The sequence below is a fragment of the Chlamydotis macqueenii genome, chromosome 4, assembly GCF_036417535.1.
Source record: "Chlamydotis macqueenii isolate bChlMac1 chromosome 4, bChlMac1.mat, whole genome shotgun sequence".
NCBI classification, from domain to species: Eukaryota; Metazoa; Chordata; class Aves; order Otidiformes; family Otididae; genus Chlamydotis; species Chlamydotis macqueenii.
This window is the reverse complement of record NC_141559.1, coordinates 19,167,705-19,194,980: the sequence shown is the minus strand read 5'-3', so window position 1 is coordinate 19,194,980 and position 27,276 is coordinate 19,167,705. Positions and strand designations below refer to the sequence as shown.

The following is a 27,276-nucleotide window of genomic DNA, read 5'->3' as shown; positions in this document are numbered from 1 at the left end:
AAGTGGAGATTCTAAACATCATCTTTCAGAAGTGTCCTGTGGACCTACTGAAGATCAGAAAATCTATTTCTGTTTATCTGATACTTCTTATATGAGATGGCTCTTTCCTGAATCATGGTCATTTCTTCCTATCTGTCCCCTGATCTTTGCAGTTTCTAACAGCCCCAAAAAGGGCGCAAATGCATTGTATGCTTTTTTTTTTTCTCTATACTATATTTATTAATATTATAGTTAATAGCTGTGACAATATATTGAGGCATTCTGTTTGTATCTTTATTTTTTGGTCTTTTCTGGATGAGAACTCTAGATGATATATAAAATACATCAGTTTAAGTAGACTGTAGACAGTATCATGTCTACTCTTTGTGCCTGAGTGAGAGAGACCTGTCCTCACTCTGGTCAAGATGGCTATGTAAAAGTTAGAGATGGGGAGTAAATTTCCAGCGCCTGACTATGTGCTTTCTGGGCAGGGTTTATGTGGAGTGCTGCCGTTTGGGATGCTAATGCTTCCTGCTCCCCATACCCTCATCCTCTGCTTCTTGAGAGGTAAAAATGATGGAACATAGCATAGAAGTAAGACCCATGTTTTGTACTAATTCTTATGCTAGTCACTGAAAAGATTCCCAAACAATACAACGCAGTTTAGCTCATGCTGATACTTCTCTAGTGTTGGCTCATAGAATAGGTTCATCCCTATCTTTTAACTGTGTCTTAGAAAAAAAAGTAATGTTCTTCAGACTTTTAAACTGTGGTATAGTCTAAAATGTATTGTACTTCAGGTTGTTGCATTGGATTCCTTCTTTGGATGCCTTTTTGGGGAACATATGGTATATGAATGGCTGTGTTTTGACTGTAGAAAACCAGTTTCTTTTTAACTCCGAGTTAAAATTTAAGTTTTGAATAATAATGTAAACCTTAAGAATAAGCGTTCAGTAGAATCTGCCTGTGTCTAGGAAAATCTGGCTTTTGTGTTCACCAAGTTCCAGTTCAGTCCCTTTTTCAGCTGTGTGTCCAGATTCTGTAAAGTGTGGACAACACAAGTATGTTCATTCCAAACAGTTGTGCCAGGAAGTTGTGGTTGGACTTTCTAGCCCTTCAGAATTTTTTCTTTATAAACCTAGCTGTTCCAGTGACCAGCACTGAGCATGGCACTCTTCAGAAGACCTCCCAGGAGCAGTATTTCTGCTGTAATGGACAGATATATGTACTTTAGGTATGACTAGAATCAAAAATAGAGATGGAAGAAGCTGGAAAGAGATGAACAGAGAACTCGCGGAATTTCTAGATGCATCACGTTTGTGCGTGACGTATACAAGCATGCCCCTTGGCTCAGTGAAAGGGTTTCAAAATGTCTGGTGCAATCTTTCTTGAAGTGTTTGCTCCTTCTGCAGTGCAGGAAAGGTGGTTTGAATCCCCATGGGCTCTTGCGCTAACATAGTACCCATTAGGATGGACATGAACAGGTACTGCAAGTGTGAAAACCTGGAGCCGTGGCAAGCCAAGTTCTGCTTTTGACCTTCTTAGTGTTGGCCCATCCTTTAAATAAAGGATAATAAGGCAGTGTGTTCCCTCTTAATCTAATCTCCTTGAGACTCATCCAAGGCAGTGGGTTGTACCATGTCAGCTGATAGCGTCGGCTGCCTTCTCCTTAGGGATTCACAGCAACACTTGAATATATCAAATGTCATTGCCATGAATGTGACACATTGTGCTCCTGAAAATAAAAATGGAGTCATCCCCACTTGTTCAAAACATGCTTATCTCTCTCTGCGTTTATTCTTTCCATCATGGTACAGTAACTGCTGCAAAATTTCCAGTGTGTATATCGAGTTACAGATTAGTGCAGGTCCCTGTGGTTCTTGGAATGGCATGGGGCTGTTTTTGTTTACCGATGACACTGATCCTCTCATTTCCTTTTGGAAGCATGACAGCTTCTCGCTCTCTGATGGGGAATGTACTTACAGGACCTTCTTTTCATGCCGTTTCTGGCGATAAACACTCCACTGTATGGTATCTGTGTCTGTGATGGAGCCACTGTTTACTGCTTTCAGCAGTCAGCCTGGCAGGAACTTGACCAGGCAGGAAAACAAAAGGGTTTCTAACTGCAATTATCTTCTCTTGCAGGAGGAGACCGAGAGCGGATGACAGCTAATCATGAGACGTACCTTCTTATGGCGAGCACGCAGAATGACATGGAGGATTGGGTGAAGTCCATTCGCAGAGTTATATGGGCGCCATTTGGAGGAGGTGAGTCAGTGAGGCAACATGCAAGGCTCTCAGATACACAAAGACATGTAAGGGTTCTTCTGTCATCTCTCAGTCACAGCCAGAGTTTTGAAGTGAAGAAGAGCAGAATGGTCTAGATCTTTCAAAAACTGTGAAGTCAATCCTTTATTTTCACTTGCAATGAAGGTACCAGGCATGTTACAGAGGGCTCACTTAAAAGACTTTAAGCTGTCTGGAATGGCTTCCCTTGATGAGGATAGCATATGATAGTGTATTAGCAAGGCAAGGGGAAGTTTTCACAGAGGTTGGTCTTCTATGAAATCAACTTCCTGCAAGGAGAAGCAGGGTAATTCGTTTGGTCACCAGCTAAAAGACCATCCATGTATTTCTACAAGAAGCTGTCAGTGATTCCCCTGCAAGGGACAGCTAAGACCAGTAGTATTATTGTATAAAGCTATATGCTCCAATAAAAGCCTCAGAATATTAGCGCTAGCCGTATAGGATAGATTCTTTTTCTTTTGATTGGCATACACAATAATTTCAGTAGTACTGGATCAAAATTTCTTGTCGGACGTCTAGTTGTCTTTTTAAAAAGCTCTCATGTTGAATGGGCTAAAGATTATTATCAACATTTTCATCATTATTATTCCAGTGATAATGCCTGTATTGTTATAATACAAGTATGATTGGTATCTTTGCACAAAATGTCAGTACATTAATTACTCTGGAGCTCTCAGAGTACTTTGAAGCTCTCAAATCTCCCAAGTTCAGGGACAGAAATATTTTTCCACTGTGCAAGAGCACCTGTGTTGCATCAGACGCTTTTTGGTCTTGACTGCAGGTTGCTAGAGAAGTAAGTCAGGCAGGATTGTCTGTGCTGTTTCATGACTGAGAAGCACAGTTATCACTGAAAACTGTGATTGCTGACTGCAAATGTCTTTTTCTCAAACTGCCAGGTAGACCACAGGAGAGAGGATGGGAGGGACTGAAGGAAATTATCGTTCTAAATAAAACTTTTCCTGTAAGCCACTTGTCTTCCCTTGTGCTCTGTTCATGTCACACAGTTCTTAGGAGAAAGCTTTAGTCTTGCTGGTGGGCTGTGCTGAAGGACTTGATCAGCTAGGGCCTGCCTGGCACCTCTTCAAACATGACCGCCTTCTCTTTGGCTCCTCTTGGAGAAATGTGCCCTAGAAAGATGGTGCTAAGCAGTCATCTCACTGGGACCTGGCCCTATTCATTAATAAGCTGGCACAGTCCTGGATCTGGGTATATAGATCTTATAGGAAGATGCTCAAAAAACAAACCAAAAAAACCAAACTCCAAAACTCACACAGTGAAAGGTTTGTCTTAAAAGGTGTGATCTTCTACAGGCATACTGAGTTGGTTTGGGAGAAGGGAGGTGGGAGGACAGTCTTCTCCAGATAGGCTGGGTAACAAATCTGGTTGTTTATATGGCATGAAGATTTCTCATCCCTAACTTTCTCTTTGTAAAGCAGGCTTCGTGTTTTGCTCCTCGGTGTTCTCTTACACCAGTCCAGTAGCAGCATAAGCTACTGTGGCAATAATAAATTTGGGGGCGTAACAGAACTGGATTTCGAAGAGTATCTTTGTGATTTTTTTGCACTTGACTTTCAACACTACAGTATCTTTCTGTGACAAATAATGAGGAAAGGCAACCTTGCAATTCTTCTGCAGGTGGAGAAGTGTCCACATTTTACAGGCGGGGAGCTGATATTACGTGAAACTCTGTTTCTAGCCGAAGTCCATGCACAGAGCTACAAATAGAAACCAAATCTCTTGAGTCCTGACCCTGTGCTTTCTTCACCAGCACCTCATTTGCTTTTATAGGGCAAGAGCTATTTCTAGTTTACAACTGGGAATCCTTCCAGCCACCATGAAAATTCTCAGGACATCATCATTGTTGTAGGAGTGCTTAATGCCGATTACTCAGGGAAGCACCTCGCTGAAGACTTTGAATGCTGATCTGCATAAAACAAGAGATGAGTGCAATCCTTGTTTAAATTCATTTTTAGTTAAAACACTTCTAAGCATGTTCTTTTTGTTTTTCCTAATGGATTTCTTGAGCAAATACACTGACTCAGGGTTATTTGTACAGGGAAGCAAACAGTTAACTCCCTGGAAAACGTGAGAATAGATGGAGCACGATTTTGGGTTTAGTGTTCATGGAGAAGGTTTTACTGTGATAACAAGGCAAAAGCAGTACTGTGGGATGTGTCACCATTATGAACTGTGTTTCTAGTGTGTTCCCCATTTTATTACCTACCTGTTACTTAAGGTGATAGTCTGAGCTATCTTAATAAGCCCTGTTAACCGTTCTGTAATTATATATGGCTGGACACAGTCATATTTTTATTATCCCGTGCTACATGGCTGTTACTACAGCTGCTGCAACACTCTGACCCTTCTAAAGAAGGGCACTTCTGGCTTAAGTTGTCTAAGAGCCTGCCTTTATCAGCTGTAGCCACTGAAGTTAAAAATTTTTTCACCTATTCCATTAGCTATAAACAAGATACAGGAAAGTTACAGTCACATGGTGGTGGCTAGGCAGTAACAAGTAATTACTTGCCACACAAATTTATTTCAGACAGCTAATTAATCAAAACACCAGTTTTATATCAGCTTCCTAAATTTCAGTACTAGATGGTAAACCACAATAGTCTGGTGTCATAGAAGTCAAGTGCCACTTTCAGTAACATATTTGAATTTTCTGGTTCTTTTAAGCATTGTAAGCAAGCTGTGTGTGTGCCCACGTGCAACAGATGTGTCTGAGCCTTGGTGAGGCACTAATATTTAAAGTTTGTCTGGCAGTGGGAAAGGACTCCTGGTACCAGAGCAAGGAGCTTTATAAATGATTAACCATATCATTAAATTGTTATTTGTTAACCTGTGCTGGAAAGACAAGGCAGTGGGGGGCAGGTGGGAATCTGCTAAGGTGATCAGAAACAGCTTGGGTTTTGCACCGAAAGAATAAGGTGACTGTGGAAAAAATTCTGAAAGGGAAAAGAAATGTAAATGAGCCAGGGCATGTAATGCCTGTTTGCACATGAAATTCCTTTCCTGATTAGATTAAAAAGGCAATTTTTTACAGGAGGGAAAGGCTTGAGCTTTAATTGCAGAGCTTGCAACTAAGGGGGAGGGAGGAGGCGAAAAGAAGGAGCATGAGCATTTTAGCAGGGGTAGCAGTGTAAGGTCTGGCACCTCCTGCAGGAGCCAGGCACAGCCTGCTAGCTTTTCCAGCCGCCGCAGACGACAGCCGCCTGAAGTCAACTCAAAGTCACTCGGAGGAGCAGACAAATCTGCGTTGCGGCGGCTCCCTCCTCTCCGTCGTTTTCCTGCACCTGCTGCATGCGAGGGGCTGGCGCAGGCAACAGCAGCAGCAGTGGCTGCCATTGCCAGGCATTGAACCAGGAGGGAAAGAGCAAGCAGAGCATCCCTGTGTGGAGGCACGTATTCCTCAGCAGCTCCCCAGGATCCTGCCGGCAAAGATGCGCTGCTGCCGCATGTGACGCGCCTCTCCCATGAGAGCTTCTAGTAGTTCGAAGGCAATAAAACAAGCAAGAAGCCCATAAGAACATCAGACAGGGAGCTGGCTATACAAAACACGTTCTGAACAGAATCTGTTATGGACAGAGAGCCTTTTGGGCAAAGGGGCTGTTGTTTTTGCTTCTCACTTGCAGAGATAAAGGGAGCGAGCAAGGAGTATCGTATCCTGGAGAATTCTTCAGAGGCCTTTTTGGTATTGTTCTTCTCTTTCCCCTTGCGCACTGCAAAGCGCTGACCTTTTCCTGTGGAATTGGAGTCTCTGCCACTCAACCCCCTGTTCCAGCTGGGAGGAAGAGATCTTTCTCCCCCTCTGTCTGCGCAGGCACTTCTGTTTGAATGGAAGATATATCTTTTTGCTGAAACTCTTTTGTTGTGACATTGCATAATAGACAGTTGTCTCGCCGCAGGAAATAATAGAAAAGAAAGGAAATAGACGGAAGGAAATTGTTCCCCAAAGCAAAATTGAAGCAGGGAATAGAACATTAAAATCACTTCAAGCCCTACCCAAGATCTAGAAGACCACAAATCTCCTAGCTCCAGAGGAGAATACAGTATTATAAAAACGCTTCAGCAGTCAGTAACGATGAGCAGTCGTGGTGTTTCGTCTGGATGCAGCCGGTAAAGGAAAGCTTTGGAGGGACGTGGGGGCCCTGGCCTGTATGATGCCTGAAGACAGAAATGCTGGAATCCGCAGCCCAGGTGCCTTAGCAGCAGCTCCTTTCATTCCTAAAACTACTTATAGGAGAATTAAGCGGTGTTTTAGTTTCCGTAAAGGTAGGTCCGTTCTATCACTGTGTTCTGCTTTACTAGTGAAGCTGTGGTTTCTGAGAAGTCAAGGGGGCTGCGTGTGCAGGGGCAGATGAGAGTACCGAAACAAAAGGCGTTATACAATGCAGATGCCAACATTGCATGAATGATTTATTTACTTCTTTGTTCATTTGTTTGTAGCTGGCCAGCTGATACTGTCTCCTCTACATAATAGCTGAAGAATGGGCTGCCTGAATGAGTGGCTTGAGACAAGATTATTGCAGAGCCTCTGAGCAAAAATCAGTGAGAGCGGTGGGGGAATCAGAGCTGTGATGCTCTGAGTTGCCTTATTTGTCTGGCAGAACATCAGGGAAAAGAGTTTGAGTTTGCATTTTGTCTGTGTAGGAGGAAGGGGAAGAAGAGAGGGAGCAAAGCAACGTGGTAAATGTGCTTCTGTGCAGAAGACTAAGTCCTTGGATTCAGAGATTTCTGATGGACTGAAGTGTAGCCCTACAATGAGAACTGTCCTGTCGCAAGTGCTGCATTGCCACTTCATCCTGCTGCCCTGCAGCCTGCATTTGCCTTTCCACCTGCTGCATAGAGATGTTTAAAGCCAGTTTTCTTCTGCATTGCACATACTCCTGTTGAAGCAGAGCATGAGGAGGGGAGGGCAAAGAGGAGGCTGGGCTTCCAAATATGTCAGCTGGAAGTGCTGGAAGAGAAACGTAGGTCTAAGAAAGAGATGTGACAAGTGATGATAAGGTGGCACAGTGCTTGGGATGGATGGGGAGAAACTACCTCTATGAGGATGACAAAAACTTTGTGTGGGGGAAGAGGAGAATATTGGTGCTGTCTTACAAACTACTCTAGACAGAAATCCAAGTAGAAGGGCTAAATATCATGTGGTTCAATGTATGAGAAATTATCTTACACAGGGCTTGTACAAATACAGTCATCTTCATCTCTTGCTCCTCCCTAAACTGTTCCTCCATGCTACCATTTGTCCTTTTGCAAGACCATGCAGCTCTTTGCTCACCAGACTCAGTAGTGATGTAGTGGCGTCATTGCTTCTGAGGGTTGTGTGCGCAGGCAGTCAGGGGCGATGCCTTGAAATGAGGGATCACAACCAATGAGGGGCTCGCTGCAGAGCTACAGCAGAGATCAGCTATCACCTGCAGCTGAGATAGCACAGAAAGCTGTTTGCTGCCTGTACCCCCCCTCCCTGGGGCCAGCATTTCCCTTGGTTGCTGGAGTTCAGTCCTTCTGGAAACTGGCCAGGAGGACGTGGCTGTGTCTGTATGAAGTGTGCCAGTGCATTTCAAGGTGTCGGTGTGAATTAGAGCTGTCTGGGCCCCTTTTATACACTTAATTATTTGAGAAATGTTTGGAAGTTGCATAAAGGATTAACTGATAATTTTGCAGGCAGCTGCCTTTGTGCCCGAGGCTCAGCCTTAGCCACTCCAGGAAGAGCTTCAGCTGTTGATTCTTTCCGCATATGTTCTGACACCAAAACTCTTCATGTCTAAAACTCCAAAGGAAGCTGCAGCGCTTGGGGCAGAGGACAAAATGATGGAGGCCATGCTTCTAATTTGCTTTCCGCTGCGTATCATTTGTTTCAGTTGCTTTCTTGTACAGGTTTTTTGTCAAGAGCATTGTCACGAGGCCGCAGATCAGAGCTGCAGAACGCTGCGTGTGCATGTTTAACTAGGTCTATGTCCCACGAAGTAAACAGAAAGATGAAGATTAACTGGACTTTCAGTCAAGCCTTTACTATGGTTGCACAGGCAAATCAGGCTAACTACACTTGTCTCATGAATTAGTATACCAAATTCTTGTAACTTCATTGCAGATTTTATACCTAAGTATGAAAAAAAGGCAAGACTAGCCTTCTGCAAACCTAGCCCATACTTGCAAAGCAGATCAGTTAGTTCTAAGCTGTGCAACACGATGCAGAAAACAAAATTGTCAGGGAAAACCATTGGCTAGTCATGGGAAGAACTACGAGGGAATTATGACATTGTATGTTTAGGCAGAGATATTTATTGTCGTCTTCACCAATGATAAAAACTGTAGAACCCTGCCTGGAAATTCAGATCAAAGCTCATTGTGAATAGACACAAAAAAAATTTAAATGTTAGACCTGTTTAGAGGTCATGTGGTCAGTACTTAGAGGCCAGCATCTGAGCAGAGAAAGAGCCAAGCATCTTCAAGATCCAATTTAGAGAAGATACGTTCTGTTTAAGTGCCACCACAGGAACCTCCTGAGAGCACATGCAGGGTAAGTGGAGAAAGCAATAACTGAGGGTAACTTTGCTGGCATGCAGTGGTGATAACATTCAATAGCATGGTGAACTTGGGTGAGCAGAGTTTTGGAGGAGGACGTGGCACTGGCCACGGACTGAGAAATGGTGCAGGCACCGACGTGATTGACTGTGGTAAGTTCCTGGTGATGTTTTTAAAACTGCCTCCATTCCTTTCCAGCATGTAACTAGTTCTGCTCTTATTTCAGAGCTGTTTTTTCTAGGCAGTAACCTCTGGTGTGCAGCTGTGCTAAACTCCAGGGCAGGAGTTTATCAGACCTTATCTACTGCTGGCATCACACTGACTGTGGGGTAGGAGAAGGCTTGAAGGAAAGCAAATGAGTCAGCTGGGAATAAAATTCTGCCACCACTGGTTTTGATGGGATTTTTCCTCTCCTGGACATTACAAAATCTGTATAGAAGAAGAAAATACTCCTTGCCTTTGATCCGCTCAAAACAGCACTTATTGCTGGGGAATGCTGGAGCAGAAAGCTGACAAGAAATAACAGTTTAAAAGTCCATATTAAGTGTTATGTGGCCATGACAGCCCCTTCTTTGTGTTATTTCAGGACCTTTGTTCCCAGCCCTGCTGTTGAAAGCTGTTCACCTGATCTGTTATTTTCACTGTCAATGAATTACTGATGTAGAATTGAGAGCTGCTTAAAATTCTCGTCCAGATCCTAAGCTGAGATCAGTTCCTTTCACCTTAACTAACCCTTTCTGATCAGTATAGCCCTTAAACTCAGAACTTGTTTTGGAAGGATGGAGATCCTGTCCTGCACATTGAGAGAACACACGTACAGGTGTGAGCCCACTGTTGAAAGCATCAGCGCTCTGTGCTTTATGCTCTCTGAAGATGATGCTATCATCTGGATTTCTGAAGGGTGGCTTGGGAAAGGCAGAAACCTTCTGCTCACTGAGTCTGTGTGCAGTGGTAGAGCTAGAGTAGCAGGTGGGCTTTTTCAAGCTAATCCTCATAGAACGAGGAGACAGAACAGCTGCCTAGATTTTTCTTCTTTTTTCTTACTGAATTGGAAGCTTGGAGTCAATAGACTTGAGATGTGACCCCTGCCTGTGTTCAGCAGCTAAGGAAATAATTGACTAATAGCATTCGTAGATTTTAAAGCCATACTTTTGACTGTGAATGTGTACCACTGAAAATACTGCAGTGCTCTCACAACTCTTGAGCAGATGTACACAGAATTTGGATGTAGCACTGTAGTGTCTTTCATAAGCTTTATGAATATCTGTTAGGCTTGGAAATCCAGTTTCTCAAAATGTTTACAAAACTTCTGCCACGGGAATGTTCTAGTTAATGTGTAACTGCTCGGCATGCCCTTTACTAGCATGTGATTTTCCTCTTTGATGTTATGCGTGATCTTGGCTTAATTGGATATAGCTTTAAAGACCTACAAGGGCCTCTCTGAAAAAGCAGTTCTGCTGATTAAATCTAATGACTGGTCAGAACTGGAATCCTGTACATTTCCCTGCCTTCCACCAGCTGAATCTCAAGATTTATTCTTGGTTTTGTTTGTTTGTTTCTCCTCTGTCACCCTATCCCAAGGATAAACCAAACCACAGGTCAGCACTTGTGCATCTGTGCATTTCCAGATTTTGAAGACATGGAGATTTAGGAGGAGAACTTGGGTTTGGATTACAGCATGAGTTATGAGGGCTCTCTTTTATTTCCTTCTCCACAGAAGTGTTCTTGTTTAGTTACTGTAGTGGAAATTTACTTTTAAAAAAAGAGTATGTGAAATTATCTCTGTGGTTTTGGTTATGTTTTAGTCTCCATAACTTGGACTGTCTTTCCCTTGCTTCTCTGTAAAGCAGATGCTGGTAGTTACCAGTGTAGCTGCTAGTGTTCACCATTGTCTGCCTCTGCCAACCACAAAGGTAACTGTATGTTTGCAGCCACAATTCTTCACAGGATTGCCTTTGCTTCATAGTAGTCAACATCTTAGTCTTCATAAACTATTAATCTACAATATCTCTGTAGTAGTTACTTGTGACATAATAGGGGATAAGAGCATTGCAAAGGGACAGTGGAAGAAGTTGCATCTTACAGGGCAATGATCATGACTTTTAGTCCAAAACAATGAAAAACCCAACAGACACTGGAAAGATGATGAGCAAGTTATGACAACATGATATGGAAGCAGAGTTGTTATATTTCCACCACTTCTACCCCTGGCAACAGAGTACTTTTTCCATAAGGCATCAGCAAGTCTGTAACTTCAAGTCAATATTTGTACAGGGTTATCATGACTGATTCCTTTCATGGCCAAGTGCTGCCTGGCGCAGCATTCTGCATTTGTTAGATGAAGGAAATACTTCCTTTGGAGAAGCTCAGTCTAGACTTTGAAACCAAACCAAGCCTGCCTGAAATGAGTTCCAAAGCCAAACACATTGGAGAATGCAGAGTGTAGTAAATAGTGACTTCAGAAGTACTTCAAGGTGTGACGTTTTGATTTTTCCATGAGACTTAGGTCTTAACTTTAGGTTATTACATGGTTGTCAGAATTACCACGCTAGCTATGAGCTTCCCAAAGCTGAGTGTGGACATTCTCATGCCTGTGAGGTAGATATGATATTATCACCACTCATATAGATGGGGTACCAAATCCCTGAGGCTTTATCTGGCATGAGGATGGTGGGGCATACACCCGCCCCTCCAGCGGGGAAGTATATATGTGGCCAAACTTGATGCAACTGTGTTCTGAGAATTGTGTAGGATCTGGATCCAATCTGTAAATCCAAGAAAACTGCTATAGTTATTCTGTCTCAGACATTCCTAGCTATGTGTATTTTAAGTGTCTCAATGAAGTCCCTAATTTACAATGTACCTTATTGCAGTCAGTAGTAGAAACAATTCAATGTTCACATTTAAGGGACCAGAATTGGGTAATTTTAGGCTCCAATTTGCAGATGTATTTTTTTGACACTGGTTACTTCTCCATCCGATCAGCTTTTATGTTTCCTTAGATATAGTTTTTTTTAAGGTTTTCTTCATTTAGTACCTGTGATTTGCTGCTGCAATACAGAACCAAGTTTCTCATAGCCATTTAATATATGTCAACTTTTCTATGTGAATCACTTGTTACTTTCTATTTGTCTTGAAAAATACTGTTTGACACTAGTTACAGACATCTCAATGCTTTATGGTTGCCACCTCTTTGCATTACATTTTGTCTTATGGTGCATCAGCAATTTATAATAATATAGGAATGATTTTTGCTCCCACTGCACAAAAGACCCTTATTCTAAAATGAAGGGGTAAAAAAAAGGCAGCATCCCAAAAAAATGTATTAATAAGAAGTGGTATGTTTTGACTGCAGTGTCATTACTAATTGGAGTTTCAAAGCAGTCTGGTAGGTTTGAGAACTTACTCTTCCACTCCAAATGTAGGCTGCAATATGCACATTGCTGATTAAAGAATGTTAGCATGGAGAGGAGAAAGTACAGCCAAGAGGACAAAGCTTATTCATACTAATTGTACTGTCAGTGGGCATGAGCTGTAATTGTACATCATATAATTGGAATATCCTCTCTTATGCTGATTAATTTTGTTTGAAAAGAGGCAGAAAGTCTTGTATTTAAAACCAAGAGATCTCACGGGCTCTTGAAGGGAAGTTCAGACTGTATGTTCATGAGGCAAACTGGAGCAGGATGGCCAAGTCCTCCACCTAAGAAGGAATAACCCCAGTAAAGCTGCAGAAAGGACCTGAGTGCCCTGGGGGCCAGTAAGCTGGACACGAGCCAGCAGTGGACCTGGCAGCAGGGAAGGTTTGACAGCAGTCTAGGCAGTATCAGCAGCAGCAGAGCCAGCAGAGGAAGGGAAGTTATTAACTGCCTCTGCTCAGCATTTTTTAGACTGTATTCCAAATATTGTGTCCATTAAATAAGGGAGGGGGGGCAGAGATAAAACTGGAGGGAGTTGAGCAGAGGGCCACCAAGATGCTTGGGAGCTAGAGCATACACCCTTAGAGGAGAGGCAGAGGAAGTGGGGCTGGTTCAGCCAAGAGAAGGGACGATTTGGGGGCACTGAACAGCAGCCTTCTTGTATGTTAAGAAGGACTTTGAAATCCCCAGACTCTCATAATCACACAGATTCCTTATCTGACTTTCAGTGGACCTTGCTCCTTAATTCCAACTTCCAGATGGAGGGTCTAGAAAATGGAGAGACTTGAGGATTTCCTCCATGTTAACCAGCAGCAACCCTTAACTCAGACAAATACAGGAAAGTCAAATTCATTTAATACTCCTGTGATCCCCATAGACAGTTTGCAGGTGGTTAGGAAGGCATGTAAGGATTAAGAAAACAGATGAGAAGCTCAACATGAACTGACAATGCATGTTTGCACCACAGAAAGCCATCCACATCCTGGGCTGCATCAAAAGCAGCGTGGCCAACAGGTCCAGGGAGGTGATTCTGTCCCTCTACTCTGCTCTCGTGAGACCTCATCTGGAGTATTGCATCCAGGTCTGGAGCCCCCAACATAAGAAGGAAGGACATGGACCAGCTGGAGAGGGTCCAGAGGAGGGCCACGAAGATGATCAGAGGGCTGTTAAGACAGGCTGAGAGAATTGGGGCTGTTCAGCCTGGAGAAGAGAAGGCTCCGGAGAGACCTTACAGTGATCTCCCAGTGCCTAAAGGGGGCTTATAGGAAAGATGAGGAGAAACTCTTTAGCAGGGCCTTTTGTGAAAGGATGGGGGGTAATGGTTTTAAAATAGAAGGAGGCAGATTCAGACTTTATATTAGGAAAAAAAAATTTTTAAATGAGTGTGTTGGAACAGTGGAACAGGCTGCCCAGACAGGTGGTGGATGCCCCGTCCCTGGAAACGTTCAAGGTTAGGTGACCTCTGGGCAACCTGGTTGAAGATGTCCCTGCTCCTTGCAGGGGGGTTGGACTAGATGACCTTTTAAAGGTCCCTTCCAACCCTAACTATTCTAGGATTCTATACTTTAACTCCTCTGCCAGTATGAACAATCTGAACTTTGCAGACACCAAATATTCCACATCAGTCAGGATTCTTCTAAGCTTGACTTGCTCCGAAATGTTAAAAATTCCTTCTTTAATTGCTAATTGTTGGGTTTGGGGTTTTGTACAATATGAAAAAAGTGAGCTAATAAAGAGTGACTGTGTGATGTTCTGTCCTCTTACCTACTGCTGTTTTTGGCATCCACAAGTGTAGGTACCATGGAAATGACAAAATATGCTGCTCTGCATTGAAATGTACTTTCTGGATGTTTTAGCTGGACATCAGTTATTTCCTGTGCCACAGTAAAAATAATTGCACTTAAATACCAACCCCAACCTTTAGTTTGGAAGACTGACAGCTTGCTACCCATTTGCCGTAACATCCTGGAGCATATGCAAGGCAACTTTCCCCCCTAAAACTGAAGTGTGAGTTAACTTTCTTTTGATGGAGGAAAAATGTGGTTACTTGTTCATGTAATTGTAATTTATGGGGGAATGAAGTTTTCAGGCCAAAAGCAAAAGCTGACTAGCTCAAATTTGGGCTTTCTTGGAGAAAAAAAAAAAAGCAAACCAAAACAACTCTGTTCTCCTTGTTCAATATTTTTAAACTAATAGGAACTGTGTGCTTAGTGAAGGGCACAATTTGACTTACTGCTTTCCCACCTCCTCCAACTTTATAGTGTACATAATTGGAAAAGGAGCCTTCCAAGCATAGGTAGTTGTTTGGTCCTTAGTTCCTCGTCATGACTGCCTTAGAGCTATTCACTGCCTTGCTACCTATAGAAATTGAATTGCCTTGCTTGAGCCTCAATACAATTCAACAAATGGTGGTCTCAAGAGAGAGATTCCATCACAGATTACATACCTCAGTATTACTGTGATGCTGTCCATGATGGCTGGCTCTGCAGTTTGAAAGGGAGAGGCAAAATAAGTTATGAAGAGTAGCTGTCTTTCCAGTGGTAGTGATGATATCCTCAGATCAGAGTTGAAGTTAATTCTGTCAAAAAACCTCCATGTTCTTCTGAGGTTAAGTACAAATGCAGGTTTCCTGCAGTTCGTCTGACATTCATTCACCTTTCGTATCAGGGTCTTTTTTTCATACACAAAATTTATTGTTGCTAAAGCAGACAGTGATAATGCAATTGGTAATATATTATAGGAAAAGTCTTTGTTTATGTTGGAAAACTTAATTAATAATTTGTTTTAGTAGGAGTGAAATTCTGAGTTATATTTATAAATCTTTTGCTCTCCATGTGTAAAGGTAATGTTTGTATGCCATTGAACCTGATATAGGAACTACTTATTTTTTTATAGATAATTAGGCATGAACCAAAGAAGATGGAGATCTGTATCACCTGCGAATCAGAAGTTTTGTGATGGAAAATCCTATTTGTATTATTTCTATGTTTTCTGTGCTTATGCTCTGAAAAATCATAGAATCATAGAATGGTTTGAGTTGGAAGGGTCCTGAAAGGTCATCTAGTTCCAACCCCCCTGCCATGGTCAGGAACACCTTCCACTAGACCAGGTTGCTCAAAGCCCCATCCAGCCTCGCCTTGAACACTTCCAGGGATGGGTCATCCACAGCTTCTCTGGGCCACCTGTTCCAATGCCTCACCACCCTCACAGTAAAGAATTTCTTCCTTATGTCTACTCTAAGCCTACCCTGTGTCAGTTTAAAGCCATTACCCCTTTTCCTATCACTGCATGCCCTTGTCAAAAGTCGCTCCTCAGCTTTCTTGTAGGCACCCTTTAGGTACTGGAAGGCTGCTGTAAGGTCTCTCAATCATTTCCAGTTTTCTATTTTAAATAATTTTTTAGCATTGTTGTGAAATATGCCAGCATTGTATTTCAATGAGAGTATGAAAGGTGAAATTGAGCATTTTATTCTTAAGGAGTAGGTTACTTGTCTGTGCCTTTAAATTGCATGGGTTTGTACTAGAAGACTTGGGCACTTCAAATGTTTTTATGAATCTCAACCAAGTCACACCTCTCCTTTTCATGCAGGTATTTTTGGCCAGAAGCTGGAAGATACTGTTCGGTACGAAAAGCGATATGGGAACCGCCTGGCTCCTATGTTGGTGGAGCAGTGTGTGGATTTTATCCGACAGCGGGGGCTAAAGGAAGAAGGCCTTTTTCGACTGCCTGGGCAGGCTAATCTTGTCAAGGAGTTACAGGATGCATTTGACTGTGGAGAGAAGCCTTCTTTTGACAGGTAAAATCCTCCAGCGGTCCGCTACTTCCCTGAAGCTTAGACACTACACAGTCTGCTCTACTGGCTGACTTGCAGCACTGTAAAACACATTGCAGCAACAGATAGAATGATATGGGTTTTGTAGGTTTTTCTGTATGTTTCCTATTATCACTCTAAAATGTCTTATTTTTTTTTCTGACTTTGATGTCTGATTTCAAAGCGTTTCTGGAGAATTTCCATTTGTGAGAAGCTGGTTAGGAAAAGTCTTGCTAATGGTTTAGCTTAATCAAAAATATCTGGATTGCCTTGATCTTAGTATCATTTGAAATACGGTGGTGATGCTGGCACTTAGTCAGTTCCACAAAGGAAGAATTTCTCTTATCACCAATTTCAATATGTTCTGTTACCTATAAAACTGACTGGAAGGGAAGTCTACTTTTATGTATTCCTTTGTAATTTTGGGCCTTTAGACTTAAAATAAAAGTTGCTGTGATCATAATAACAAACCTACGTGGTTTTGAGGGTCCAGGTCCAATTTATATTCCAATATTTATACAGTTTTGCAAATCTAATGAGACTTTTCTGGGCCAAGGAAGAACCCAGTCCTGTTCACATAGATGTGTGTGACTTTTAGTCTTTTGTAAGATTAACTTCTTGTGCAAGTTCAGCTCTCCTCCTATAATCATTGATAGCAGTAGCCCACATATTCAGAGTGCAATCAGAGAAACAGACCCAGTGGATTATGAATGCCACATAGGCTTTTAAACTCTGATCAGAATTAATATAACGGTAATGAAATTCCGATTAAAGAGACTGTTAAACAGGGGTTGTCCTCAGTGTGTGCTTTAAGTGACATCTGTAACACATCTCCAAAGTAGAACCAGGATACATCACTCCAATTGAAGATCTAATGTGAATTAAGAGGAAGAGGCAGGTCATTTATTTTGTGGGACCTTTGATAGAAATGCAAGTAACATAAAAGAAAGCATAGCTTGATCTTTTAGTGCAAAAAATTGCCATCATATCAACCTGATTGCTGGAAATTATTTACGTCCCTTCCCTATTTCTATGATGTGAGCAAGTTTGTTACGCATGAAAGTATGTGTATCACAGATGCACAGAAGACAGATATCTGTAATGCTGTTTTATCTCTGACAGTTTCCTCAGTCCTGACCCTCACTTTAAGAAATGTCAAGATTTTATAATGCTCTGGAAAAGAAGAGTGAGTTGTCTTCCTATGAGGTTTATTAGTTTCTCGTTGAAGTGAGAGTTAGGATAATTGACCAGAAAATAGCTTTAAGGAGCCAAAGGACTGTGGGAAGTGACAGTATTAGCTGATAAATGTTTGTAGCATACTCACTGACTGTTCAAAAACTATGTAACTTATTTTAAAATGGTAAAGAAGCATCCATTGGGTATGTTTTCCTTACTTGGACATGAAGATGAATATTGCTAGTCATGTCTCTGGCACAGCCTCTACCAGAGATACAGGCAGGTGAATGGCAGAAACAGAAGGTTATTTTTTCCGTGCCTGTACGCCAAATAATTGTGGAGGAAATGCTTAAGAAGAAAATGCCACCTCCAAACTCCAGGAAGATGATGTACTGAACACCCAACTGAGAGGTACAGCTTGGAAGAGATGCACAAGTTCTGTCTATTCAAAATTAATGAGACTGGGGCTCAGTCACATAAATTTTTTTTCAAGGTTATCTAGCAATATCTGTAGCACACACTAATGAGCCCCAGGAACAGGCATGCTAGCTGAACTTTAGCAGATGAAATGGAGAAGAGATTTTACATGCTACTGCTGTGAAGAAGGCACATAATCTCTACTATAGCAATTAGAAACGTCAGCAGAAGTTGCCTATAAATCGCTGGTCCTGCAGTTCTGCTTCTGAAGCTGAGAATTTATAGAACACTGACCTTGTATGTCTGCACGTCTCGTTGTGAAGGATACTTTTTCTGTTTACGTTTTCACATTTGAGTTTGGGGAGGTGTGATTTAGGTGTAGCAACGGTCCAGAAGTCAGACGGACATAAATTCTGTTCCAGTCTCTGACATTGTTTCCATTGGGCATCTACTTTTTCCCTCCAACCTTTTGTTCTATTTCTAAACTTTTGCAGTGAAGTTCATTTCAGAATGTTTACAGAGTGCCTATATGATTAGATTACCTTGGTTTTGGGTAAAGTTCTTTTCTTTGTGCTGAACAGCAGTGTCATCTCCAGGTTTGATTCAACTTGTTTGGCAAGTTGAGCTCTTGGAAATTGGCCACAGTATGAAAAATTGCTATAGAGAAAAGAAAAAAATATATATGTTAGGGGTCCATGCTTCCTTTCTCTCATGAACCTGCAGATCCACTGTGTTTAATCTGTAATTATATGTTGCTATTAGTGAAAAATCTGGTAGTTCAAAACCTACCTAGGTTCTGTTTATTAATTTACATTTTGCCCATTCTCATGCATCAATACAACAAAGATTTTTGCAGTTAGAGCTGAGCTGATGGTTTTTGTTGATGGGGCACAAAGCACAATGGAATCCAGGTCATGCTTCCGTAGTGGTGCCAGGTCATCGGCTCTGACTGGGGGAAAGACTAGCTGCTGTCATCAGTGTTGGAACTAACACAAAGAGCTGATGTTTGAGGTGTTTGCCGTTTTTCATACTGACATTTTTTGCTGTGTACAACTGCACATAAGTCAAACAAAGACTTTAGAACCAATGAAGATGCTTTGTAATGTGTATATAGGCTTGTGTATATATTTGTGTGAGAAATTCTTATTTAAATAATCCTTCTTCTCTTTGTGCTTTCTTAGCTAATTCAGTAAAATGTGTAACTTGTAGAATTAAAAGCAAAAACAAAAGTAAGATTGTAAACCATGATTAGTACTCCTTTAGAATGTCATCTCTGTTTTAAGATGGTGACCATCTTAAAACACCTTAGACCCGCTGGGAGATGAAGTTCAAAGGCACAGATCTGCTCTTTTGCCTTGGAGTTCGGCTGCCGTCCACACTTCTGTGGAGACTCTGCCCTTCTCCCCTCTTGTGTTCCTGTCCTCTGTCAAAGACCACAGAAAGAATGCAAGCAGAACAAATGTGGCACATTTGAAAGAAGTAGTAAAATAGCTTTGCTCAAAAGAAAATACAGCCAGATTTTGAATCATAAAACATGTTTGACAAATAGTACCTCTCACGTGAGTTAGCAGCTGGGTGTTCTGATACAGAAGTCAGTTGTAAAAATGCAGAGTGAGCCCAGGACACGTCGGAGAGCAGCAAAAACCTTCATGTATTAATTTGATCTTGATTTTATAGTTGGATAAGAAGTTGCTGAAGAATTGTGAGCTATGTATATGAGAATGGAGGCAGTATTTCAAATTTCTCAAACTCATAGAATGAGGAAACCCAGTATCTGACTTGAAACATCCAACACCCCAGCCCCCCTCATATGAAAACAGGAACATCAGCATTTCTAGCAGTCTTGGAAAGGGGAGGTACAGCTGCTACAACTGAAAAGTGCTGAGGCCTTTTGTGTGAAGAAAAAAAAAAACAACCTGAAAATTGTATGTCAGTTTAAAAAAAAAGGAATAAATACTTCACTCCCTCTTTATGTACCTGCACATATTGTGAAATCTGCTTTAAGGAACTAACAGTGCAATTACACAGTCACTCATGCTTGCTGCTATTTGAAATAGCCTTGGTATTTCCAGTATAGCTTCATCTCTCTGTAAAATTGTCCCCTCCGGGGAATACATTTCACTTGCCCTTGGTATATTTGCTTCTTTCTGCTTGTGTGGCTTATATTTTAAAATTGAAGTCCCTCAGCTCCTTTACAAATCATACATTTGTAAAGATACAAAGTGGATTATGACTATTTGTTCTGTAAAATTAGCATAGCGAATATGGCTCTGCGTAAGGAAAATAACATAAGGGTTGGTTCTACAATTTTTACCTAGAAGGGGTACAAAATTGGGTTTCTCTTTTTAGATTACCTCTTTCCATCTACTGTTAATCACAATTGCTACCAGATGACATGAGAGTTAAGATTGCTTAGGGAGAAAAAAATATTTGAAATGTCACTAAAAGAAATATTAATATTTATGTGATCTATGTATGTGGCTTGGATTTTCATAACTATCACTGATGTATATGTTCAGAAGAGTTTAAAATTACAGAGCTCACCTGCCTGCATTTGTGTGTATGCACAAGAGAGAAGGAAAGCACATAAATGCATATTTAGCAAAAGAAAATCCCTGTTACATTCTCTCAGGGTTATGAAATCCTCTAAAGAAGAATGCAGTACATTATAGGACAAAATATTACTTTCTGCTCTAGTCACTACTGCAATCAGCTGAGAAAGGGTATGTAGTATGTGATAGCTGGCAAATGCTAACTGTTGTTTACTGGAGCCAAATAATCCAGAATGTAGAACTGGTAGAACTTGAACAACTGGCATTGTTGAAGCAAAATAAGACAATGACAAGGATGGTACTAATGTAATATCCTCAAGGTGAGAAGGACCACCTGCACAACTCTTACTCTTCTCCAGAGACAAAGAATGTTTTAACATTTTGGTGAATGCAGTAAATTAGACCTGTCTCAGTGGGGCTGCAGGCTGCACTGGCACTGTACAGACTGCCAGTGGACACTGACTTGGAAATCACTGGTTATGAAAATTGTTCTTTTATTTTCCAAATACAAGCCTGTACATAAGAATTTCTTTGTTTAGAAGCAGATAGCTCCCCACAAGGAAGGGGCTTTATTCCCTTCCTAGTGGGAAAGCGCAGTAATCCCTACACAAAACATTTTTATGTGAAATGAAGTCTTTACTAGAAAGCTGGTTCCTGCCAAACACAAATGGCCTTAGGCCTGTGAAGGTTCCTGTTTGTTTCTGCCTGTTCCGGGCTTCCTTCCCTGATCCTCAAAATCTGCTCATCAGTTACATCTCTGGAGCCACTTCCGCGTCCTTTCTAATTGCAGCTTTCTAGCCAGCTAGCAGAAATAACCTCTGCATATAGCACGACTTAAAGACCTAGTCTAGCAATTAAATACACGTTAAGAGACAGGTTTCAAGCATGATGCAAACCAGTTTAATTGGTGTCCTGCTGTAGGAGAGTGTGTTTTTAGCTATTGGCAGTGAATGAACATTTGTAGTTGCTTTGCAGGAATTTCAGTTTCAGGAGTAGAGCTTGTGTGTCTGCTGTGATTTAAAAAAAAAAAAAAGGCAGCTCTGCATTTCATTTGCCGATTACAAATGACTTCTTAGATGGCCATGATCACTTTTAAGAAAGGACGACATTTTGTTACAATGTGGAAGAGCTGAGAGTGTTTTTTTTTTAAAGCATCCTTACTAAGGGTTGCAAGATTTGTGGCTTTCTCTTCAAGTAAACAAGAACAGGTAGTCTATTTGTGATGTTTTCCCATGTTTTATATATAGTTGTAATCCCTGCAAAATCTTACAGAAACTTAACAGCCTTTCTGAACAACCTATCAAATGATAAAATAATTTAGCAGCATATTCACTGGAGTTGGTTGATTTTTTTTTTTTCTTATGGGAACCCATCTATTTCTTAGGGCTCTGCCCACCTTACTTGCAAGCACTTGTGTCTCTCTTTAAGGATCTATATTTTTCTAAGTAATTTTTGATGTCCTTCCATAGAGTTTGTCTTTCCATTTGTCTATCCTAAATTGCTGTCCTCATTGCTGCTTTTAAAGCATCACTCTCTAACCTGAATGAACTGGCTGCTGTTATAATTACTGAAGTGGATGTCTAACTTGGAAATAGAGTCTGTCAATCTTCAGTTTTCCTTGCAGTGCTTGATCCCCTGAATAGGTCCCTGGAACATAGCATGGACTGTAAAAATAATGAGCACAAGGACAAAGGAGAAGAATATGTGTTTGGGTTTTTTTCTGTGCCTAAACAGAAAAATAAGAATTGAAATCAGTGTTAACGTAAAGTAGAGCCAGGCTGTGGCAGCAGCGTGGAGAGGGCGACAGGCAGCTCAGGGCGTAAAAGAGTAAATGCTTTCATATATGTTTCACAAGCTGTAGGCAAAACTTGAGGTGATACTTGGGCTAGGCACAGTACTGCTTGTACTAGATATGCATTACATAGGAAAGTTATATAGAGAGTAATCTTTGAAGATATCTACACAGAGGAATAAAAATCACATAGGACATTCAGCATGTTGTGTTGTGCATTTGACCTGACCTTTGAATTTCTGGACCAAAGCATGACTCCCCAGATCAGTCAGACCACTCCTGATTCACCGTAACATTACTGAACACAGGCTTTGCCCTTCTGGCCTCTGGGTGCTGGCTTCTCAGCAGTAACAATGCTCCGATTCTCTCTATATGTGGTTATGCACATTTGTAATATTCCCTTGATGTTACTGACTCAGTGTTTCATCACTGGTTTATCACGGGCTCTAGCATCTCACTTAAGCTGTCTGCAGACTGGCAGCAAAGGTACACATTGGGCAACCAGTTAGGAACTCATCCTCCCATGTCAGGAAAACATCTATACTGGTTGGAGATCTGCTCTACAGACCTGAATGCAGCTGAGCAGGGACACAGTCAGCAAATGTTGTGGTGAGTACAGGATATGTTGGTGAGGGAGACTCTCTGTTTCCAGGATTTGTGATCCGTGACACATCTGAAATGATGGAGCTGTAATTCTAGTAATTCCAGGAGGTACTGATACTCAAACTGTGTGAACTGTACTGTTCTTCATTTTATTACCAGAACCCTTAAATTGAATTACAGCCTCGCAGCTTGTTGTTCCCTACTGTCTATTCTTTATGCAAACTGTTTATGTGTCATCATGATCTAGAGCTATTTTTGGCACAGCATAAATCTTTTAGTAATGTGACCTTGCCCTGTTAATATTTCCTCTCAGAGTTTATGAGGAGCGTGTTGGCTTTGTGCTCTGAAGCGCTGACTTCAGCTCTCTGAACACGCCATCTGCTTGTCCGAGTGTGAGGGTTATGCGTGGGTCTCTGGTGAACTGCTGGGCTGCAGTGATTTTTGTTTATGGTAGAGAGGGTGAAAAACTCCAGGCGGTGTAATCGGTTTGACAGCCACTTCCACAGTGTCTGTGGTATCACAAAGGAAAGTGCTGTCAAAACAGCAATGCCATGAGTGGTATTAATGACAAAGTTTGGATGAATGGGGCTTTGAATCTGTGTAGTCTGATGACTAAGGAGAGGCTGTGGTGCATTTGCATTTGTAATGCCTTTGCATGGACAGTGGTGGAGTGGGGGATGCTCCTTTGGAAACGTATCAGCTGGAAAGCAGTATTAATGTTTCAGTGAGGCAGGTAGTCTTTCTCAGACTTTTCAGCATGACATACCAAAGTAGCCCGTTTCTTAGCTGCTGATGCTTTTTGTGTTGCATTAAATTTTCTGGTTCATGCTTTGTTGTTCCCACTTCAAACTTGTACTTATTCATCGTGCATTTGGAGAAAGTCTGCCTCAGTTAATGAGGGTTGTTCCAATTTAGATAACAGAGGATTTTCTGCTGGAATTGACATTCTCTATTTTACTACTTGTTAGTGAATACTTTTAATCATGTTAATTATGAATGTGTAATCATAGGACAGTTTGATATTACACTGTCAGATAGCAAGAGAAATACCAAGATCTGTATAATCATTACGTTTTTGTAGCTGTAATGGTCCTACAGTATCAGCAAGGCCAGGTTTGGGGGAAGAAATACTGCCTTGTCTTAAACTGATCAGTCATAGCTGGAAAAGGTTCTCTACAGGCCTTGGAAAGATCCACGTCTTACAAACTATACAAATGCCCTCAAGGCAGATATATAAATGCTGTTTTTTGACTTAGGCTGTGGAGTTGGTTGACTTAGGCTGTGGATAGAACACTGCAGACCAGAAAGGGAAATAAATGCTCCCAGTCCTCAAGAGTGCTTGCCGTTCAGCCCTCCTTTGAAACTCACAGCTGTCCTCTGTGCCTGAAATGCACTTAATGGTATTTGTGGATTAAACCACTGAAAATACAGGTGGAGTAATGCTGGAGTCTGCCATTTTAAAGTTTTCCTCTGTATTTTAAAATAAAAGGTGAAAAAAATAGTACTAGACTGCAAGGTCTAAACATGTCTCAGATTATATGAAACACTTTTATTTACATTATTATAAAAACATTGACATATTGTTATACCAATATTTACATTGAAAGAAGAAAGTTTCTAGCTTTTGTCTAACTGTTGCTAAATAGAATTAAAAATTCCAGTTCTTAAAGAGCTTTGCAAGCAATATGTGTGTCTATGTATGTTTGTTTATGCTGCCAAAATCTGTATGGTAATTTCTGTATAGATATATAAAGTCCTAAGCAGTGTTCCAGTGTAGTTTAAAAAAAAAAAAAACTTAACAAATTTTCCAAAATCTTATTTTGCAATCTCACCATCTTGTGGCAGTCTGCGGTATTGCCTTAGCATGAGGTCAACAGAAGCAAATTTTAAAAAGAACAAATTAAAAATAAAATAAAATTCCAAATGTGTCCCTGTCTACTAATTGGGACAGAGGTTTCTAATTCCAGTTCAGAAAGTGCCTTTCTGTAGACTCGAATACAGCATGTACTTCAGGAGGGTAGCTTGAGAATACAAGACTTCTTATTGTTCTGTTGCTGCCTGGTATCTGGCATCTGCATTTCTCTCTCAGCTCTTCCTTGGTAGAGCCAGTTTTTAGCACTCAGCTAACCCTTCACAGTGATAGTCTTCATATAGTACTTCATATTGAAAGGAGAAAGTTTATAAATTGCATCAGTTTTCAGGGCTTCTGTCCCCTTCTTCAGCCTTTTTATCCTCCATCGGCTGTGCCCTCAAGGAGCAAGTATTCCACTTGTGTAAAATTATTCTTATGTACTACATGAAGCATGATCCTGGCAGTACAAAGAAGGGAAGGTGATATTGCTTAATCCCCTTGCAGGGAGGCCTGTGTGCTAACTTTTAATTGGTCTTCAGTAATTTCTCTCACTCAGCCTGTTTGAATCTTGTATTTTGGAAAAGCCTCTCTGGTTCTATGGAAATAGTCTCTGGAAGGATGTCGTTTGGTTCTTCACCGAGGCCTGGGAAGTTTTCTTGTTTAAATAATAAAAATAGTAATAATAAAATCTTTGGAAAGACCATCAATGCTGGGCAATCAGAGTTAAATTCTCTGCAGACTGATGGCCTGTGCTCCCTTTGGTGCTGCAATGTAGGGCACTGTCCTGAGGCTGCCAGTTCACATCCCTGTGGCTGCTGCTCTCCTTCAGTGTCTGACGAGCAGAAGTCTATCCCTCTGTATTTGCTTTTTGCTTTCCTGATGCACCGACAGCTTAGCAAACTGAAGATCTCTCTGTAAAATTTACTTCGTGGATAAGGCTGAATAGTGGCAACTGCGTGGGCATGCATGCCGTTAAAAACCAGCACCGATGGCAACAAGGTGTGTAAGCAGCTACCTGACCGATTGCTGGGGTCTGGGATTTAAGACCTGGGGTTGTGCAGTCTGTGAAGAGTTTTGTTAGCCAGGAGGTCAAGAAGAGCTTCAGTTCACTTAGTTTGTGTCTGGACTGGGGATAGGTAGAAGGCTAAGGTTAGAGGCCAAATCTGAGTTAGCATTTGAAATCTCATAAAATAGTACAACTCTATCTAGTTTAATGTATAGTACTGTTCCTTACCTATGTTATTTACATATCTGCATCCGAGGAGCAGGGCGGGGTAAACACAGGGTTCCTGCTTTGGATCCAAGCCAGTCTACAAGGAGAAGATTGCAATCAAGGGATTAGAATTTGAATCTTCCTTAAAAATACAGATTTACATTATTGCTTTGTTTATAGAGTTTTTCTAGAAAACACTTTTTGGAATTTTGTCTGGGAATTATTCATGATTGAAATAGAAATGTTTTCTGGGAATTTATTTTGAGGAGAGTGGTGGTAGTTAACATTTAAATATATACAGGACTTTATTATTTCTCTTCTTCTGTTAGATTAGATTGTTCACACCAAGCCACATTAATCTAAGGTCGTTTCCATCATTCTTGTTAAGATTTTACTTAATAAAAGCCATTGTTATTTTAGCAGATCATTCCTAAATAATTATTAACATACCTCTAGCAAAGCTTAAGTGCATCAAATACCAGTGGTTCTCTTTGAGAGATTGTGAGTTTAAAAAATTTTCCAAGTGTGAAGTCTTCAAAGAAAAAGAAAATACACAATAATGCACGGTGTGGAAATGTCTGTGCATTTTCTGTTTCTTATGAATGAAATTAGCATCATTTAGGAGCTGGGTTTTTTAATTTTTTAGAAGTCAAGGGGAACAATGCCAGCTTGCAGTACAACTCTTTATCTGAAACAGGGAAAGCATATAGAACATTCCAGAAAGGATTTGAATAAATGCCTGAGTAGCTAAACCCAGAGATGGAGTCAGAAGTAATGCAAAAGAGATTTCTTCATGCTAATTTGTAGTTTTTATCTATTTCAATTTATTTATTTTGAGATAAGTACTCCTAAGTTACCACAATGTAACTTTACACACCACAGAAATATTTAAGCAAGTTTTATCACATACTCTGAAGTTGTGATTTCTTTCTCCCACCTTCTTACTTTGAGTACACCCCATAAACAGCCTAGGCTCCTACTAGCTATATCCCAAATACCTTAAGTTTCTGCAAATGTAATGATGAGAAAGCATGTCATACCAGGTCTTTGACTGTCAGCCCTGTAATGTTAGCTGTTGTGCTAGCACTCAGACATTTTCTAAGTTTGGTGACTTGCAGTGGCTTAGCTTACTTAGAACAGAATGGACCTAAAATAAATTTCCCATGGATTAATGGTTCTCTGTGTAAAGTATATGCAGATTTTTGGTGTAACAGCACAGCTAAAAGGCACAGTAGTCATTTTGTGGGACCCCATAGGAAAAAAGGTGCATGCCAGAGAAAGAACTGTAATTCAGATGGGCAAGTTTCAACTACACACCTGTGGTATATATTGTCTCCTTTAAAACTTGCTTACTTAATACTGATACCAGAGGAGATGGTGATACGGTGGAATTGAGACATGCTGGGCATGTTTTGGGAGCTGGAGCCATCTGTAGTAGAAGAATAATCCCCACTGTGTAAATACAACGCCTACTTTCTGTCTCAGGTGAAAATGAAAAGCATCAGTTAAGATGAATTTTGTGTGCCTGATGTGAGATGCCTGTCAATGAGAGCCAGGATCTTCTCAATACCTGTGCCTGCAAATAGGGCCTATGTGTAATTATTGTAATCTATAATCAGCG

General features: G+C 41.1%; 1 protein-coding gene across 4 annotated transcripts in view; it reads left to right on the top strand.

Annotated features, from left to right (window-relative positions):
- ARHGAP24 (Rho GTPase activating protein 24) overlaps positions 1-27,276 on the top strand; it is a 215,088-nt gene that overhangs the window by 177,596 nt on the left and 10,216 nt on the right. For 3 of the 4 annotated variants that reach the window (XM_086747382.1, XM_086747383.1, XM_086747384.1), the window contains 2 exons: positions 2,125-2,247; positions 15,828-16,035. In XM_086747382.1, coding sequence (XP_086603508.1) covers positions 2,125-2,247; positions 15,828-16,035 — 331 coding nt within the window. Of the gene's footprint in view, positions 1-2,124; positions 2,248-6,437; positions 6,565-15,827; positions 16,036-27,276 lie in introns of those variants that run through there. The other variant, XM_010126525.2, reaches the window with a different exon arrangement.